Raw genomic sequence first — 16,092 nt, forward strand, 5'->3', positions numbered from 1 at the left:
ATGGCTGAACGGGAAAATGACAACTGGACATCATCCACAGATTTTGTGCTGCTGGGAATACGTGATGTCCCCATACTCCAGAACCTGCTCTTTCTTCTCTTGCTTATGATCTATTCAGTCACCATGGTTGGGAACATCCTCATTGTTGTGCTAGTGGTGGCAGACCGGCATCTCCACACCCCCATGTACTTCTTCCTGGGCAATTTGTCCTCCTTAGAGACCTGCTACAGCTCCACCATCCTGCCACGGTTGCTGGCCAGCTTCCTGACTGGGGACAACAGCATCTCTGCACATGGCTGCATGGCTCAGTTCTACTTCTTTGCTTCCTTTGCAACTACCGAGTGTTACCTGCTGGCAGCCATGTCCTATGATCGGTACTTGGCCATATGCCAGCCCTTGCTCTATGCAAGCCTCATGACCTGGAAGGTCTCTTTCCATCTTGCAGCTGCATCTTGGCTAGGGAGTTCACTGCTGCTGCTGGTAGTCACAGTTGTCTTCTCCCAGTTGCAGTTCTGTGGCCCCAAGTCCATTGACCACTTCTTCTGTGAGTTTTCACCATTGCTGGAGCTTGCCTGCAGTAACACCAGGGTGTTCACGCTCGTTGTGTTCATCTTCGCCTTCCTGGACCTAATCTGTCCATTCCTGTTCACGTTGGCCTCCTACATGTGCATCATAGCTGCCATCCTGAGGATCCCATCCAGCACAGACAGAAGGCCTTCTCTACCTGCTCCTCTCACCTCACCGTTGTCACTGTTTTCTATGGCACCCTCTTTGTTGTCTATCTGCTGCCCAGAACAGCCCCACTGAGGCAGCTCAACAAAGTCTTCTCCTTTTTCTACACTATCCTCACGCCCTTGGTCAATCCCCTCATCTACAGCCTGCGGAACAGGGAGGTCAGGGAGGCCCTCAGGAGAATGATCAGGAAAGCCACGACCTGCACCCACAGCTACGTTGGTGACACAGGCAAAAGACACTTCTTGTTCCTTTGAATAGGAAAGCTCTAGATACCAATGGGGTCTTCAGATGTGCACGCCACTGAGACTGCTTGTGAGGCAGCAAGGGGAAGAAAGCAAAAGGTCCTGGTAGAGAAATGTTGTTTAGAAAGCAATGCTGACAAGGTCACGGGTTTGCTTTTCCCTTGATAATAAACATCTTGGTAGGCTTACATGTGGGAACTGTTGGAAGTATCAAGGTTTTCTTTTCTGGAGGAGATAAAAAAGCGTACTTGGCCTCATACGAGAATATTTTCCAAGGGCCATCATGAGGGCATCTTTCTCACTGTGGGTTCCCAGGGTGGGAGTCATCTTCCCCTCTGGTACAAATTTCGGGAGCATGAAGCTCACATGTCAGCCATGAGTGAAGGTCTACTTTCACTGCACTGCCAAGGGAAAATGGGCCATTTCTATTGGGTGGTTCGTGGGTAACACCCACGCACCCCTCTTCCCTTGTCTGGCCAGGCCCTGTTGCAGGCATGCCTCAGAAACCAGCTGGAGACTGCAGCAGCTGAGCAGCTGAGTAAGAAGCCTTTGCTTCTCCTGCTGCAAAGGGAGGTGGAGAGGTTGGAGTAAGGGGAGCAGTTCCTCTTTCTGAGGACTAAACCAAGATCCTCACCCAGATCTCCCTCCCCCCCTCTTTTCCTCCCCTGTTCCCAGAGAAGGGAGCAAGTCCCTGCTCCAGCCATGCTCCTCTGGCTCCAGATAAAGCTCCTCTTCTCTGTTCACTCTACATCTTGGACAGACTGAGACACCCACTCCCTTGCCCCAGCCCCTTCATCCCTGGATCAGGCTTTCCACCTCGGCCCTCCTTCCCCACTAGAATTCTTTGACCCAATGTACTGGATCTGGATGGGATGATGTTAATTTTTTTCATAGCAGCCCATAAGGTGCTGGGCTTTGGATTAGTGACAAAACCAGTGCTGATAACACATCAGTGATTTTGCTGTTGCTGAAAGGTATCTGCACAACATCAAGGTCTTCTCTGTTTCTCACTCTGTCCCCCAGTGAGTAGGCTGGGGGTGTGCAAGATGTCGGGAGGGGACACAGCCAGGAAAGGTGACTGGAACTGACCAAACAGATATTCCATGCCATATGGCATCATGCTCAGCAATAAAGATGGAGGAGAGGGTGTTTTCTGGGTGGGTGGCCAATGCCTGGGGACTGGCTGGGTATCGGTGTACTTGTGGAAGGTGGTGAGTGATTGCCTTTGCATCACTTATTATTTTGGCAGAGGGTGGTTTTTTTCTTTCTTCCTTCTTCCTCTTTCCTTCCCTTATTAAATTATTTTTATCTTCACCCATGACTTTCCTCACTTTTGCTCTTCCTATTCTCTGCCCCCATCCCACTGGGGTGTGGGGTGAGTAGGTGAGGAAGGAGCTGTGTGAGGCTTCACTGGCAGCCAGGGTCAACCCACTCCCCCCAACCCATGCAGGACCCAGGGCAGGGTTGGTCCTTGTGACCTGGTTCTCCTCAGGTCTCCATTTCTTCAGTGGTCTGTGAACCACTGTGAGCAGTGGGCCCACAATTTTTTTGTCTCCTTCTGGCTGACGACACACTTGCTGAAGCCCTTCTTGCAGCATCTGCATCACACAAACAGTGTCCAGCATGGGGGAAGCTCTGCTCTCACATAGGGAGAGTACAGGGACAAGGATCGGGGAAGGCTGGAAGAAGTCAGAGCAGCTCTTGAAAAGCCAAGGGGAACACATTGCTTGTGCTGGGGCTTGAACCTGTGGGTTGTCAGTCTAAGCCTCTCCCAGGTGAGCTACTTCAGCCCTGCCCCAGGAGCCCTTGCCCTGGTGCCAGCCCTGCCTGAGCGCAGCCTGGAGCGCAAGAGGTGTGCTCTGCAGGGAGGTACCTGTGACCAGTCCCAGCCCAACCCCACAGGCGGGACCTGCCTGCTCCCTGCCCAGGCCTGCCATCCTGGCTGTGCCAAGAGCCCATCCCTGGTCACCCCACCTCAGCCTGCGCCTGAAGGGCTTGCTCATCCCTCCAAGGGAGCTGGAGCTGCCTCGGGCTCAGGCCATCTTGCACACCTCTCTTGGGATTTTAAATGGCACCATCTCCTGTTCACTGCAGCCTCTGTGGACGAGCTCACGTACCCATGGTCCCACAGTGCTTGTGGGTCTCTCTCAAATATTCGCTCCAGAAGGCAACAATGTCCAGCAGGCCCTCCTCCCACGTCAACCCTCTCGCCTAGCTGAGTCCATTCCCAGAGGAAAAGACAAGTGGCAGGATCTGACTGTCCTCTTTGCAGTGCTGAGGCAGGCATTGGGAAAGCACGGTGCTTCCCCTTGCATCAGCACCTTCATCTGCCTCAGAGGTGAGTGCAAGCCAAGCAAACCCCCATGTAGATTTGACTGGGATGGAAAGGGGCAGGCACAACAAGGAAAAGGAAATGCAGAGGAAGAAACAGAAAACTAAAAAGGAAATGGAAAGTTAAAAGGGGGAACACCCCTCCCCCAGAACAAGGCTAGAAAATGCATGTGCCATGGCCTGGGAAACTAAATCCCTCCAGGACAGCAGAGGACATAATGCAGGACAAAGGCTAGGATTTTTCTAGAAACTCATACATGGCAACCAAGCACGAGATCTTGAATTCAGGATGGGAGGGGGAGTGTCATCAAGGCGATTGCTTTCATGGGTGTTGTCAGAGGTGGGAGCACACCAGTGGCGCTCTGTTTTCTCCAAGAGCCCTGGCATTCCCTTCCTGCCTCTTCCCAGACCCCTGTCTCTCCCTGTCTGCTCTGGGAAGCCCAGCTCTGCCCCTCTTTACCTGCCTGTTCCATGCACCCTCTTCAGGAGCTTTTCTCCCACCAGCTTGTCACCAGGGCTGGGCATGCTGCTCTGTGCGGCTGTCTGTCTGCATGTGTGTGAACACATGCTTTTCCCCTACAAATTGTGTCTCTCCTCTCCACCCCCTCGCCCCTCAGTAAAACCTTATTGAAAGTGAACACCATTTGGCGAGGTGGGGTAGTTTGGACAACAGAGGGAATCAACCCCGGTCCCTCATACCCCACAGCCAAGCTGTGCAGATGTGACTGGCACCAATTTGGTTTCTTCTTTCTGTGGCCACCTCCCACTCCTTCCAGCTCACATTTGGCTTCATCTCATGGGCCACGTTGTGACAGGTGCTCACTCGTTCAGGAAAGCTCACTGCATGCACGGGCAGTGCAAAGACATCTGCTTTGGTCTGCAACAAGCTCTGCCTTTACCTGGGAGGCCTTTGTACGAGCAGTAGGTGGTGTGCTGTGACCGACCTCAGTGCTACTCCGATAGCTGGCGAGAGGGAAATGGACATCTCTGTTTTCAGGGACAGTGCTCTGCACGGGGACATTGCCAAGCCCCAAAGGTGCAAGTACCTGTTGGGAATTGGCTTGATGAGATAGGACATGGGTCTATAGAAAAGTTGTGCGAGCAGAGTTCTGTGTGAAGGAATGTCAGCGTGGGCAGCAAGACTAGGCCTTGGCCGAAGACTGCTCGCCTTGCTGATATCAGGAGAAAAACAACAGCTGGTCTCGCTGTTATCAGGAGAAAGACAGGGAGGGTGTGGCCTTGGCATAACTTCACAAGTAACTTTTGAAGAAGTTCTCATGAGAAAGTTACTGAACACGCATAGCTGCCAGCCACAAGTGGGTGTGTATTAGTAATGAATAAACATTAGCAATGTACCAATCGTATGAGGACTAGTAGGCATAATTATCGCAAACTGTATAAATATGAGCTATCCGTGCAAATAAAGTTGAATCACTTCTATCCCTCATATTGGGTCGACTTATGTGCATTCCTCCGCCGCTCCAACAAGTACCCAACTGCATCTGTTTTTCATGGCTGTGTTAGCAGCAATATCATCATGGCACTACTTCAGATTTTCCTGCTGAATCCATAGGACTAGCAATATTGAGCTCTGAGAGACTTTCCAGGATCCTTCCCTGCCTGGGATCCTGGCAACATTTCCAGAATTCATCCTGGGAGCAGCAGGTCTGCAGTCAGGGACTCTCCCCTTGGATTGGGATGCCACCCTAGGTAACTCCTTGAGGGTGAGAGCCCTCATCTCATAGGTAAACGATATGCTCATTTTGAGTCATCATTTTTAAACCTTAAGAATTCTAAAGTCCGCTGTGTAGTACTAATTTCCCCTTACATCGTTGAGCTTGTGGTTCGCTAATCAGAGTTCTAAGGAACTTTTTTATCGAAGAATAAATCTGATTTTTAACACCTGCTGTGTTTGATAGTACGAGCCTCTGTAATACTCCTTCCAGTCCTGTTGGATGTGCAGTTTGTGAGAACCACCTGCCTCTGCCCTGGCTGGGGAGGCAGGAGAAGGAGGCCCAGTGGGCACAGACAGTTGTGCTGTTGCTCCTACAGACAAGAGAGATGAATCACGGTTTCTCTTAGGAGCCTCGCACTGCAATGTAAGTGCTGGGGGTCCAAGTCCAAGCTGGACATGTGCACTCCTCATCCTGTTGGTGATGGTCAAGGAAGAGGGGGAACTCTTTACCAGCACACTGTATGTCCTTTCTTTGGACATTGAATCCTTTTGAGTGTTTCTCTGCTCCACACAGATGTTGCAGGTACTCAAAGGCATCGGCAGCAGCCCCAGGAACCCACACCCGGACTATCCCATCCCATTTCTGTTTGTCGACTCCCATCTATATGGTGTTTACCCTCCACCCTTGCCCACTCATTCGGTTACCAATGAAGCCCTCCGAGGGCTGCGTCAGCTCACTGCTTTGGCAACTCAGCCGCACAGGTTGTGCTCAGGCCATTGTGCACGATGGCAATGGAGACAAGCATCTTTCCTGTGTGTGCCTCCCACCCAGCTGTCTCGTGTGATGGAAAGTACACCTGACGAACTACCGGCCTGAGAAAGTGGCATCTGCTCCCACTGAACAAACCAGGTCCTCTGACCATATGATATATGGAAAGGAGTAAAAGTTTTATTTAATCTCAGCTGTATTTTTTATTTAAGGTACTACTTTTAACTCGGGCATTAATTTAAGGTGCCACTTATAGTCTTTGAATGTACCAGTATTCTTTGGCTGGCTATAACAAAAATATGTGTACCCCAGTACACAGCCACACACCCAGGTGGGCCCCCTCCCCAGGACCCCCACTGCTTTCTGTGCACCACCATACGAGCTCATGTACCCCATTTCTCCCAGAGGCACCTTCCCCAAGGATTCCATTGCTTTCCCCTGCCTCCCAGAACAACCCAGTTCACCCAAGCATGTCGCTAATCCTCCCTTTCGCCCCAGGATCTTCTGACCGAACAGGAATTAAGACTTCTTCTGCAGCGGAGAAGCGTGCCTGTAGCTGCTGCTGTCCAGGTGAGCAACATCAGGGCGTCTGCAGCCCCACAAAGGATCCTGGGCCCCGGTGGATCCCTGAGCCCTCTGGGGTGGGCAGACCTTGGGTATGCAGAGGGAAAGAGAGGGGACTGTCCCTGATGCATGTCCCAGGGTGAGCTGCACAGAGCTGCCCCCATGCCTTTCCTTGCATGCAGTAGGGCTCTATGGAGCCAGAAGGTCACTGTGCAGGCCAGGCAGGGGGGCTGTGCCATACACACCCCCCAGGATCACTGTGAGGTCTGGGCAGGCTTCTGGGAGATATAGGGGCATCCTGGGGTAGATAGGGGGCTCTGGGTGCCATCTGGATCTCAGGTGAGCCAAGTCCTGTCCTGGGTAGACAGAGGGCTCCAGTTCCCTTCTCCTTCCCCAGGTCTCTGCAGAGAGAGGTGGTGGGGACAAGGCCCCTCTCATGTCCCAGCAGACACTGGGGGGGGGGGTGTGTGCGTCACAATTTGGGCTCTCTCTTGCAGGTCCTCAAGTGATGGTGACAGCCCTGTCCTGTCCCCCTCCAGCGGCATGAGGAGATGATCATCCCTGGATGACCCCACCTGATCCCCTGGGAGCCCTGGGCCATTTCCCTCTCATGATCAATAAACCCCTTCAGCAAAGCTACGCTCTGTGTGTGCGTGTGTGTGTGTGTGTGTGTGTGTGCCTGCATCCATGTCCCGTCTACTTGCCCAGTGCCCAGATGCCTGGGTCCTCTCTGGCTGGACCACCACGATGAGCAGAGGGGCTGAGGGAGCGGGGGCACCTGGGGTGTCCCCTTCCCACCCACCATGTGCCCCCAGATAAGGGCAACCTGGACTGTCCCCCCAGGAGGCTGGGAGAGGTGAGGGGGAGACGATGCCAACTCTTGGGGCAGCCGGTGTTTTGGAGGCACAGAGGGAAAGAGGTTCTTACCAGGGCTCTAGTGAGTGATACCAAAAAGCCGGTCGAAGACACCATCCAAGACTCATTTTGGAGTTTTAGAAAGCAGGCATTCTTTATTGCAGCACTGGATGCATGGGGGATAGTTCCACCTAGCGTGCATCCCACAGCTTTAGCACTAACAGGTTATATAGAATAACTAATTGCATATTAATCAGATTAGTATGCATTTACATAAAAATTATTGCAACTGATTATCTTAGTACTGCCTATATCCGATCACGTGCCGTGAAGGATCCCTTTGAGTCGAAGGGCTGCTTTTGCGACCACCGACCCATTTGAAGTTCTTGCTGGCTGTCCTTGAAGTCTTTATTCCTGTCCTTGTTCTTTGATCTTGAAGCTTAAGGCAGCATCAATCACATGTGGTCAGTCTCAACATTGTTCTCATCTAGTGTCCAGGAACATCTAGTCCAAAGAGCAAAGAACTGCAAAACTTAAGAGTAACTACCTCTACTAGTTAATTGCTTGGCTATACTTTTGTCTGTTGTTTCAATCATAGTGTTAGTGTAAGATTTCTAATAATTATTTACCAAATCACACTTTTACAGTCACCTAGCAGCAAAGCAGTTTCCACGGCTGGTGCAAAATATGGAAACCATCAAAATATTTAGACATACCATACAGAATGTATGCACAGTTTGGTGTCGGGGCAGGAGAGGATCATGAGCAGGCAGCCTGGACCCCTGGGTCCTCTGCCCTGCTCTGGGAGGGGTGGCGGTTCCCTGCCTCATGGTCTCAGCAGTCCTGGGTTCACAGGAGGTTTCAGAGCCTCATGCTGGACCCAAGTGCCTTCCTGGACCCCCAGCCCACAGCCTTCCCTGGGGCACCCCCCATCACAGGCTAGGAGGGCAGGTCATTGTGAGAGACTGTCATCTCGAGGCATTTGTCTCAAAAATTGTTTGCTGTGAGAGGCTGAACTGTGAACTATTTATCTTGAGCCATTTGTCTCTGGGATGGCTTGTTTAAGCAGGATACTCCTCTGGCCCATAAGGACGATAACCAGGCCACTGAGGCATCCAGGGGAAGAGGCAGGCTGGAGCTGGTGAAGCATGCAGGAATGTGGAGACTACCATTGTCATGGAAGCTGTAGTCTTTGAGAAAACATACTGGTTTCTGGTGTCGATCACCCAAAGATCATGTGATAGACGAAACCTGCAGCATGCTAACAGTACGTATGTGCATGCATTAGGCTATGCCGTATAAAAAAAGACATGGACACAGGCCATGGCGTGCACCCATAACTGAAGAATTGAAGACTGAGGACCAACGGGACGCTGCTTGATCCATGGTGGTGACTATTCTTGCAACTCTATCCCGACTGCTTGTTTGATTTCTGCCTTTTCCTTCCATTCTATCCTATTGCTACTATTTTCTACGTTTGCTACTTTTGATAATAAAAGCTGTTTTGGGTATACGGCATTTGACCTCATTTGTGTCTTAATCTGGCTCTTGGGATCATATTGAAACTTTCCCTGACATTGGATCAGGACAGTCATGGGCTCCAGATGCTCAATGCACCTCCCCTCCACCTTGCATGGCCGAGCTGTGCAGGACTTTGTGTTCATGATGTCCTGGGGGCTGTTCATGGCTGTGGTTTTGTCTCTCCAGGCATACACTGAATTACCACTGACTTTTACATTAGGATCTTTTCCCCCACGCCACTGCATGTGATGGTCTTAAGGGTCTTTTCCAACCTCAATGATTCCTTGATTCTCTGATTCTATGATTTCCTGTGATGTGCAGAAAACAGACTCCACAATCAGTGAGATTGTGAAGTAGGTATGTTCATTCAGCGCTGGGCAGCACGGGGGGTAGTCCCACCAAAGTCGTGCACGCCCGGCTCGGCAGTTCTCCTCAAGTTTATACAGTCAAGTGTTACATATACATGGAGTTTCACAATACGCCCATACATAGGCATGATCTATCTCCGCTTCATTTTCAAATTAGTTCCAAAAAGTCACAAGACTGGTCTTGGCTGGTTTTTGGGGTCGACTGCTGCTTCTTCTCAGGGACTATCTCCTGCCCCAGCCAGCCTCAACAATGCAAACGTTAATCATCACTTCTCATCCTCTCGCCATGTCTACCTCTACTGAATTTTCTTTAACTTCATTATAAGCTAGATAATTACTAAACAGTTCCTAGCTACATCCATATATCTACTATATCTACTAAGGTTCCTTTGGGTCCCTGTCTCACTGTGGCTTGTCCCTGGGCTGTGGGGTCAGGGCAGGAGCTGTCAACTGGGAAACCAATAGAAAAAAGGGAAACCAGCAACCAAAATTTATCAAGACACAGGCCTGGCAGAGCAAACTTGGAGGCAACGGCATGAAGCAAACTTCACTGCTCACAGTAGTTGATGGGCCATCGAGAAACCAGCGGCACCACTTCCAGGAGGATCCGCCTGGACTCTGCAAGACTGGAGCAGGCTCTGATGTGGCTGGTATAAAACCAAAGGCTGAGAAGAAAGGAGATGAATGTGTTATTTATGGCCAGAAGATGTGGACCACCAACGGTGGGAAAGCAAACCGCTGTGTCGACTTTTTCTCGCATTACATTTTCTGTTCTTCTCTTCTATACCGTGTGTCCCCAAGTTAGATACTAGTGTGTCTTTAAAGATCTGTTGCCAATCTGAATATTCATTAGGTTTCACCACACTACCCTTCAGTCGGTGATGATACAAATATTCTGATAAGTTAAAATTTTATATGAGTTGGGTTTGATCAAAAGGTAAAGAGTGTAGAATATAGGGGTTTGAAGCTCGCAATGTAGTAGTCGAAACTTAAGAACATACAAAATGTGCTGTATACAATCATAAAAGAATAAGTATTGTCTAACATTAGTTAACCATAGAAACTTTGACCGATTTGTTAGTTTGTAGTGTTTTGTCCTAAGAAACTGAGAGAGATCGTTATGGACCTTAGTTCTGTTGCTTAGAAACCCCACTTTGATCAAGATTCCAGTTAGTGGAACTAAGTAAGATTAACCAATAATTGTTGTAGTATAAGAATATTGATAAGGTGGTGTGACTGAGGGCCAATCACTAGAAACGTTAAATTCAAGAATTAACATTGAATGTTCTTTTTACGTAATCTAATACATGATGGCAAAAATCGGACTACACAGAATCACATAAGAGAGGTCAACTATTGGACAAAGTGAGGAAGACTATGGAAGACCACCAGAGGGCTTCTGAAGACCACCAAAGACTTCACCACGCCTGTGTAAAGGGACATTTACATATGCTAATGATTTATCTGACAGTTGATGATTATGTATAACATTTCCCAGAAATTTAGTGAATATGTATAACAGGTGTGTATTTAACCTGCATGGTTAAACCAGACAGGTGCACACACTAGGTGGAGTGATCCCCTGTGTGTCCAGCTGACGTGTGGGAAACAGACTCCACAGTCAGTGAGATTGTAAAGTAGGTATGTTCATTCAGCGCTGGGCAGCACGGAGGGTAGTCCCACCAAACTCGTGCGCGCCCGACTCGGCAGTTCGCCTCAAGTTTATACAGTCAGGTATTACATATTCACAATATGCCTATACCTATACATGACCTATCCCCGCTTCATATTAAAATTAGCTCCGAGAGGTCATTTCCATAGTCTCCTCCCAACTGCGCCTGTGCAGGGCCTCTTTGTGGTGGTCGTCTGGTGGTCGCAGAGATGAAGAAAGATGACTTCTCTTTGTCACTGCTAGTAACCTCTTTCCTTGCGCAGGCTCAGTGAATTTTTGGTATCCACCCAAGCCGCAAGACCAGTCTTAGCTGGCTCTTGGGGCCTGCTCCTGCTTCTTACCAAGGACTGTCTCTACCTCATTGGCTGGTTCTTGGGATCAGCTCTTCTTATCAAGGACTGTCTCTACCTCAGCTAATTTCAGCAATGTAAGCACTAAACATCATCTTTCACGCCCCGTTATTATGTGTACTGAGATTCTTTTGACTCCCCTTCTCTCAGTGTATTTAGTTTCTCAAGTCTTTCATATACTTACACCTGGCCTGATACAATGACCATTTCTGAAAGTCATCTTTTCAGATGCAAACTGCCTAGGCAAAGGCCCTTTCCATGATGCTCTACTTGTCTCCTTCTCTTACTCTTTGTTCAAGATACCTCTCCCCTATGCAGCTGCTTTGAGCTTCAGGGAGTTACAAGCTTGCCTGTCCTCCAGTAGACTAATTGCCTCTTTAGGCAGTTCTTTACTTGTGTTTATCTCTAACTTTTTAGTATCTGTCACAAACATTTCTCATAAGACTATCCCTTGTAGAAAGGCAGCCTCATTAGGGGCAGCTTGTACTTCACATGTGGTTGAGCAGTGTGACTTATTGTTTACGAAACTTGAAAATGATTGTCTTTGCTTTGCTTGCAAATAGGAAAAAATCTTCTGGGCCTGTGTGCAGCCAGTTCTCTAAGGAGAGCAGGGGGGAGATGATGCAATGGAGCTGTAACCTCCAGCTGTAGAGATCAGTGGAGAAGTCTGAGGCAAGGAACAGAGATGTAAGCCCCCAGGTGGCCAATGTCAGAAGTGCTGAGGTTTGAGAGATGAGGAGCAAGGGTGTCCATACAGTGTCAGACCTCAAGAGACTGCCTTTAATAGCTGTCCAGACCTCCAGAACAGACACTATGGATCATTATCACTTGGAGAATGCTTCTATCACCTCTTGTCTGTACTGAAAAGTAAGAAAAATGATCCTTTAAAAGAAAGAAGTCATGGGTATAGGTGCACTTTGAAATCTTCCTCCTTAACTACACTATGAAGTTTTTCTAATTAGCTGTACAAGTCTTGAAGACTTGAAGAAAATTGCAGGAAGAAAAATGGCTTCCTAGAGCTTTGTGTATTGTAATGAGCCCCATGGTGTGTTTGACACTCAGCACATGAAGCTCAGCTACTGAGAGCAGACTGAAATAAACTTCTCAAGAAGTCAAAGTCAGAAGCAAAGTACCTTGAAGCATTAATGGGCCCCACTGAGGGCCATTCCTGGCAAAGCCTCCCCAGGGACTCGTTAGAGCAGATAACTGGAGTCTGTGATTGCAGGTAGGCAAAAGCACTGTGCAGGTGGCTGTAATGCTGAGAAAACCCTTGCTTTGTTTTATGCAGCAGAAAGGTCAAGCCCTGATCCCCAGGCCCTGGGAAGGCAGAACCTGTCCCTCATGCATGGCTCAGGCCTCTTCCTGGGTCAGCAGGATGTGAGGGTGAGCAATGTCAAGCGTAGGGAAACTGTGCAACACCTCCCGGCCTCCCCAAGCAGAAGTGAGGAAGAAATTAAGTCCAGAGCCTCAAAACCAGTTTTGGCTGGTAGGCCTTGTTGGCCTCAGAGGCATCTGACAAAGCCAAGACAACAAATCCCTTGGACCTGTTCTGCCTTTCAGCCTTGCCAGAGCACTTGGCCATCTCTACTGCAGGCTGTCATAACCTGTCCCATGCCTTACCTCCTTCCCTTCAGGCTGTTGACGTCCATCTTGCTTTCCCACCTAGCTCTCAGCCCAGCATTTCTGTTCCTTCACTGATGTCTCTGCAGCCTGGCTGGATTTTCCTTGAAACACAACGCCATGGGCTGATCCGGGCTCTCTCTGGGTGACCTCTTGCACCACAAGGCTACCCTTTGAGTGACATTTCTTTCTCAACACACCCAGTCTGATCCTTCCAAGCTGCACTTTGTGCAGGTTTCCTTCTCTTCCCACTACCAAGAAATGCTCCATCCCCTTTGAAGCCACCCTTCAAGCAGGTGCACTCTACTACCATCGTGCCCTGAGCCTCCACTTCACCAGGCTAAAGAAGCCCAAGCCCCTCAGCCTCTCCAAAGAGGCCCCAATACCCGTCCTGGCAGATGTCCTCTGGGACCACTCCAATTCTTCCCTGCTCCTCCAGAAAGGGGAACCCCACACCCAGACACACTAGTCCAGATGTGGCCACACCAGTGCCGAGGCCAGAGGGATGAGAACAGCCTTGTCTGGATGGCCATGTCTCTCATAATACAGCCCTGTATGTAGTTGGCTTTATTCACTGTTTGTAGTGTTTGCTGTATCAAATGGCATTTTAAATGCTACTGCACTGAGGCTGCGTGCCTCTCTTACTGGGGACGTAATAAACCAGAACCTCCAGGTACAGAACAACAACCAAGACACATGTCTGCTGCTGGCTATCAGATTCTCGGGCAGAAGTGATGTCATAGCCGACATGCCAGCCATGTGTCTGCTGATGGCAAATGACCCCCAGAGATTGGAGTTTCCAATGACCTCACGCTCGTCTTCATGGCCATGTGCCTCCTGCTGGCCTATGAGCTTCTCAGACATAATTAGTGTCAGAGTGATAGCCTAACCCATCAGCCTTCTTGTGGCATGTGAGCTGACCAGCCAGAAGTAAACTCACCATGATCTTCCAAGCCATGTGCCTGCTGCTGTCCCATCATGTACTCAGGCAGAAGAGGTGTGAGAACCCATATGCGAGCCCTCTTCCTGGATGGGCCTACCAGGTGATTAGGGAAAGGGATTCTCCCAATCAACACGCTTTTGCTGGCCTGGCAGATGTGAGCATAAAAGCAGATATCCCAGCCATGAGTCAAGGGCTGACCTATCAGCTCCTTCAGAAAGAAATGACCTCACAGTCCCTTTCCCAGCCATGGTCCTGCTGCTGGCGTATCAACTCCAAGGACAGAAGGGACCTCCCAGCCACCTCCCCAGCCTTGTGCCACCTGCTGTCCCATGAGATCCTGAGGCAGAGCTGACCTCACCATAGCATTCCCACCCATCTCCTCCTTGTGGCCTATGAGCTCATCAGATACAGGTCACCTCACATTCTTCTCCCAATGCCATGCGACTGTTCTGGGGCCTCGCAATCCCTGCCCCAGTCCCAGGGTCCATACAGCTTAAGTAAGGTTGAGGAGAGGTGACCAAGATGAGGGGACTAGAGCATGGGAAAGAGAGCTTCAGGGATTCGGTGTTGAGGTTGGAGTTTAGGGATTAGAGCTCACCTTTCAGGGTTGGGGATTAGGCAAAGGCTTCGGGAGAGAGTTTGGTGTTCTGCTGAGGTTCCCTGGCTAGTGTTTAAGGTGTGGGCTAGCATGGTGGGTTAGGGTTTTCTTTAGGGCTGGGGTGAGGGCGAGGATTAAGGCCAACATGTTAATACTAGAGGTAGAGGCTAGGGACGAGGTTGAGCAACCGGGTAAGTGTAAGGGAAAGGGGATATGGGTTTGGGATTTGGTTTAGATGTAAGGTTTGTTTTTAGGGATAGCCTAAACTCTGTTAGATTGCTAAGAGTGGATTACTGTCAGGGGGAGGAGTATTTAGGGGTAGCGTTAGGCTTAAGCTTACTAGTTAGAGATAGTGCAAGGGCTTAACAAGAATGTATTCAGAGTCAGTGTTTTCACAGCAACGTCCCCTTAACCCATTTTACCTCTTCAAAATCTTTTGTGTCTGTTGGTCAAGCCCCTCTTCCCTCCCCCAAATCTCCCATTTCTTTTGCCCAGGCTGCTCCTGACCTCCCCAAATGTGTCACCTTGTTGAGGACGGCTTCCTCATGACCTTCATGACCTCAGAGTATCTCTCTCTCTTCTGCTGCTGACCAGTGAGAAGTGACCTCACAGCCACCATCCAAGGGGACGTACTGTCTGCTGTGCTTGAGAGGCCTCTTCACAGCCTACCCAGCAGCACTGGAGGAAGGTGATGCCCTGCACCACCCCAGAGGTTCCCTGCCTGCAAACGCACACGTACATCCGAAGGATTCCTGAACCACTTTTCCCACAGGGGTGCTTCAGCTACCACAGGGCAGCTTGTAAGCCATGGCCACCTCTGTGCAGGCAACTGAATCAAGATCAGAATTTAAGTTTTAGAAAAATGTTGAAGCCTATGCAGAAATGGAAAGCTATCTAATAGCACAGAAAGTGTTAATTTCCATCTTTTAATGATTGTTTATTAAATTTTGCTGATCATGGAGGGTTGCTGCTAGGATCTGGCTCGTCAGAGGAGTATGTACCACTGATGGAATTTGATCCTGATCGTCCAGCCAACTTCCCATGCACTGCATCTTCCACGTCTTCATGCAGATGTCAACAATCCGCTCTAAGGAGACTATGGGAAACCACATCCAAGGACTTGCAAAAGTCCAGGTACACAGCATGCCTTTCTTTCCCCTCCCACATGGGTTCAGCAATCCTTTTCTTGTCCTTCAAGCGATGGAGATGGCTGCAAGAGCACTTTCCCATCACCTTGCCAGGGACTGAGGTGAAGGTGGCCAACCTGTAACACTCCCCATCCACCTTCTTGCCCTTCTTGAAGATGGGTTTGAGATTTACCTTTTCTGATGATCCTGGAACCATCCTGATGTCTCTGCCCCTTCCAAGATATTTGAGAGAGGCCTCGTGATGACACCAGCCAGCTCCACCAGCACCTCTCTGCTGTGTCACACACTAAGAGCCATCTTCCTATTCCACACTTGCAGGGGAGTGCCCGGGACACTGCACATGCCAGTCCAGGTCCTCTGGGCTGGTTCAAAAGAGAACCAGAAGCAATCTCTTCCTGCAGGCCCATAGCTCCGATGGGCTCTCCATGCAAATCTCAGCTTCCCTGAGCATTTTTCTCAGTGTCCCCCTCCCCCAATGTTTAAAGTCCAGAGGCTGTAGATAGGAGGATGTCGTGGTTTAACCCCAGCCAGCAACTAAGCACCACGCAGCTGCTCACTCACTCCCCCCCCCATCCAGTGGGATGGGGGAGAAAATCAGGAAAATGAAGTAAAACTCCTGGGTTGAGATAAGAACAGTTTAATAGAACAGAAAAGAAGAAACTAATAATGATAATGATAACACTAACAAATGACAACAGTAG

At 49.6% G+C, this 16,092-nt stretch overlaps 1 protein-coding gene across 1 annotated transcript; it reads left to right on the forward strand.

Annotated features, from left to right (window-relative positions):
* Positions 1-989, forward strand: LOC126036933 (olfactory receptor 1020-like). Its single transcript, XM_049797166.1, is given in 2 exon segments — positions 1-700; positions 703-989. Coding segments are annotated over 2 exon segments (987 nt in total).
* The last annotated feature ends 15,103 nt before the right edge of the window (positions 990-16,092 follow it).

This window comes from Accipiter gentilis, unplaced genomic scaffold (genome assembly GCF_929443795.1).
Source record: "Accipiter gentilis unplaced genomic scaffold, bAccGen1.1, whole genome shotgun sequence".
Lineage (NCBI taxonomy): Eukaryota > Metazoa > Chordata > Aves > Accipitriformes > Accipitridae > Astur > Astur gentilis.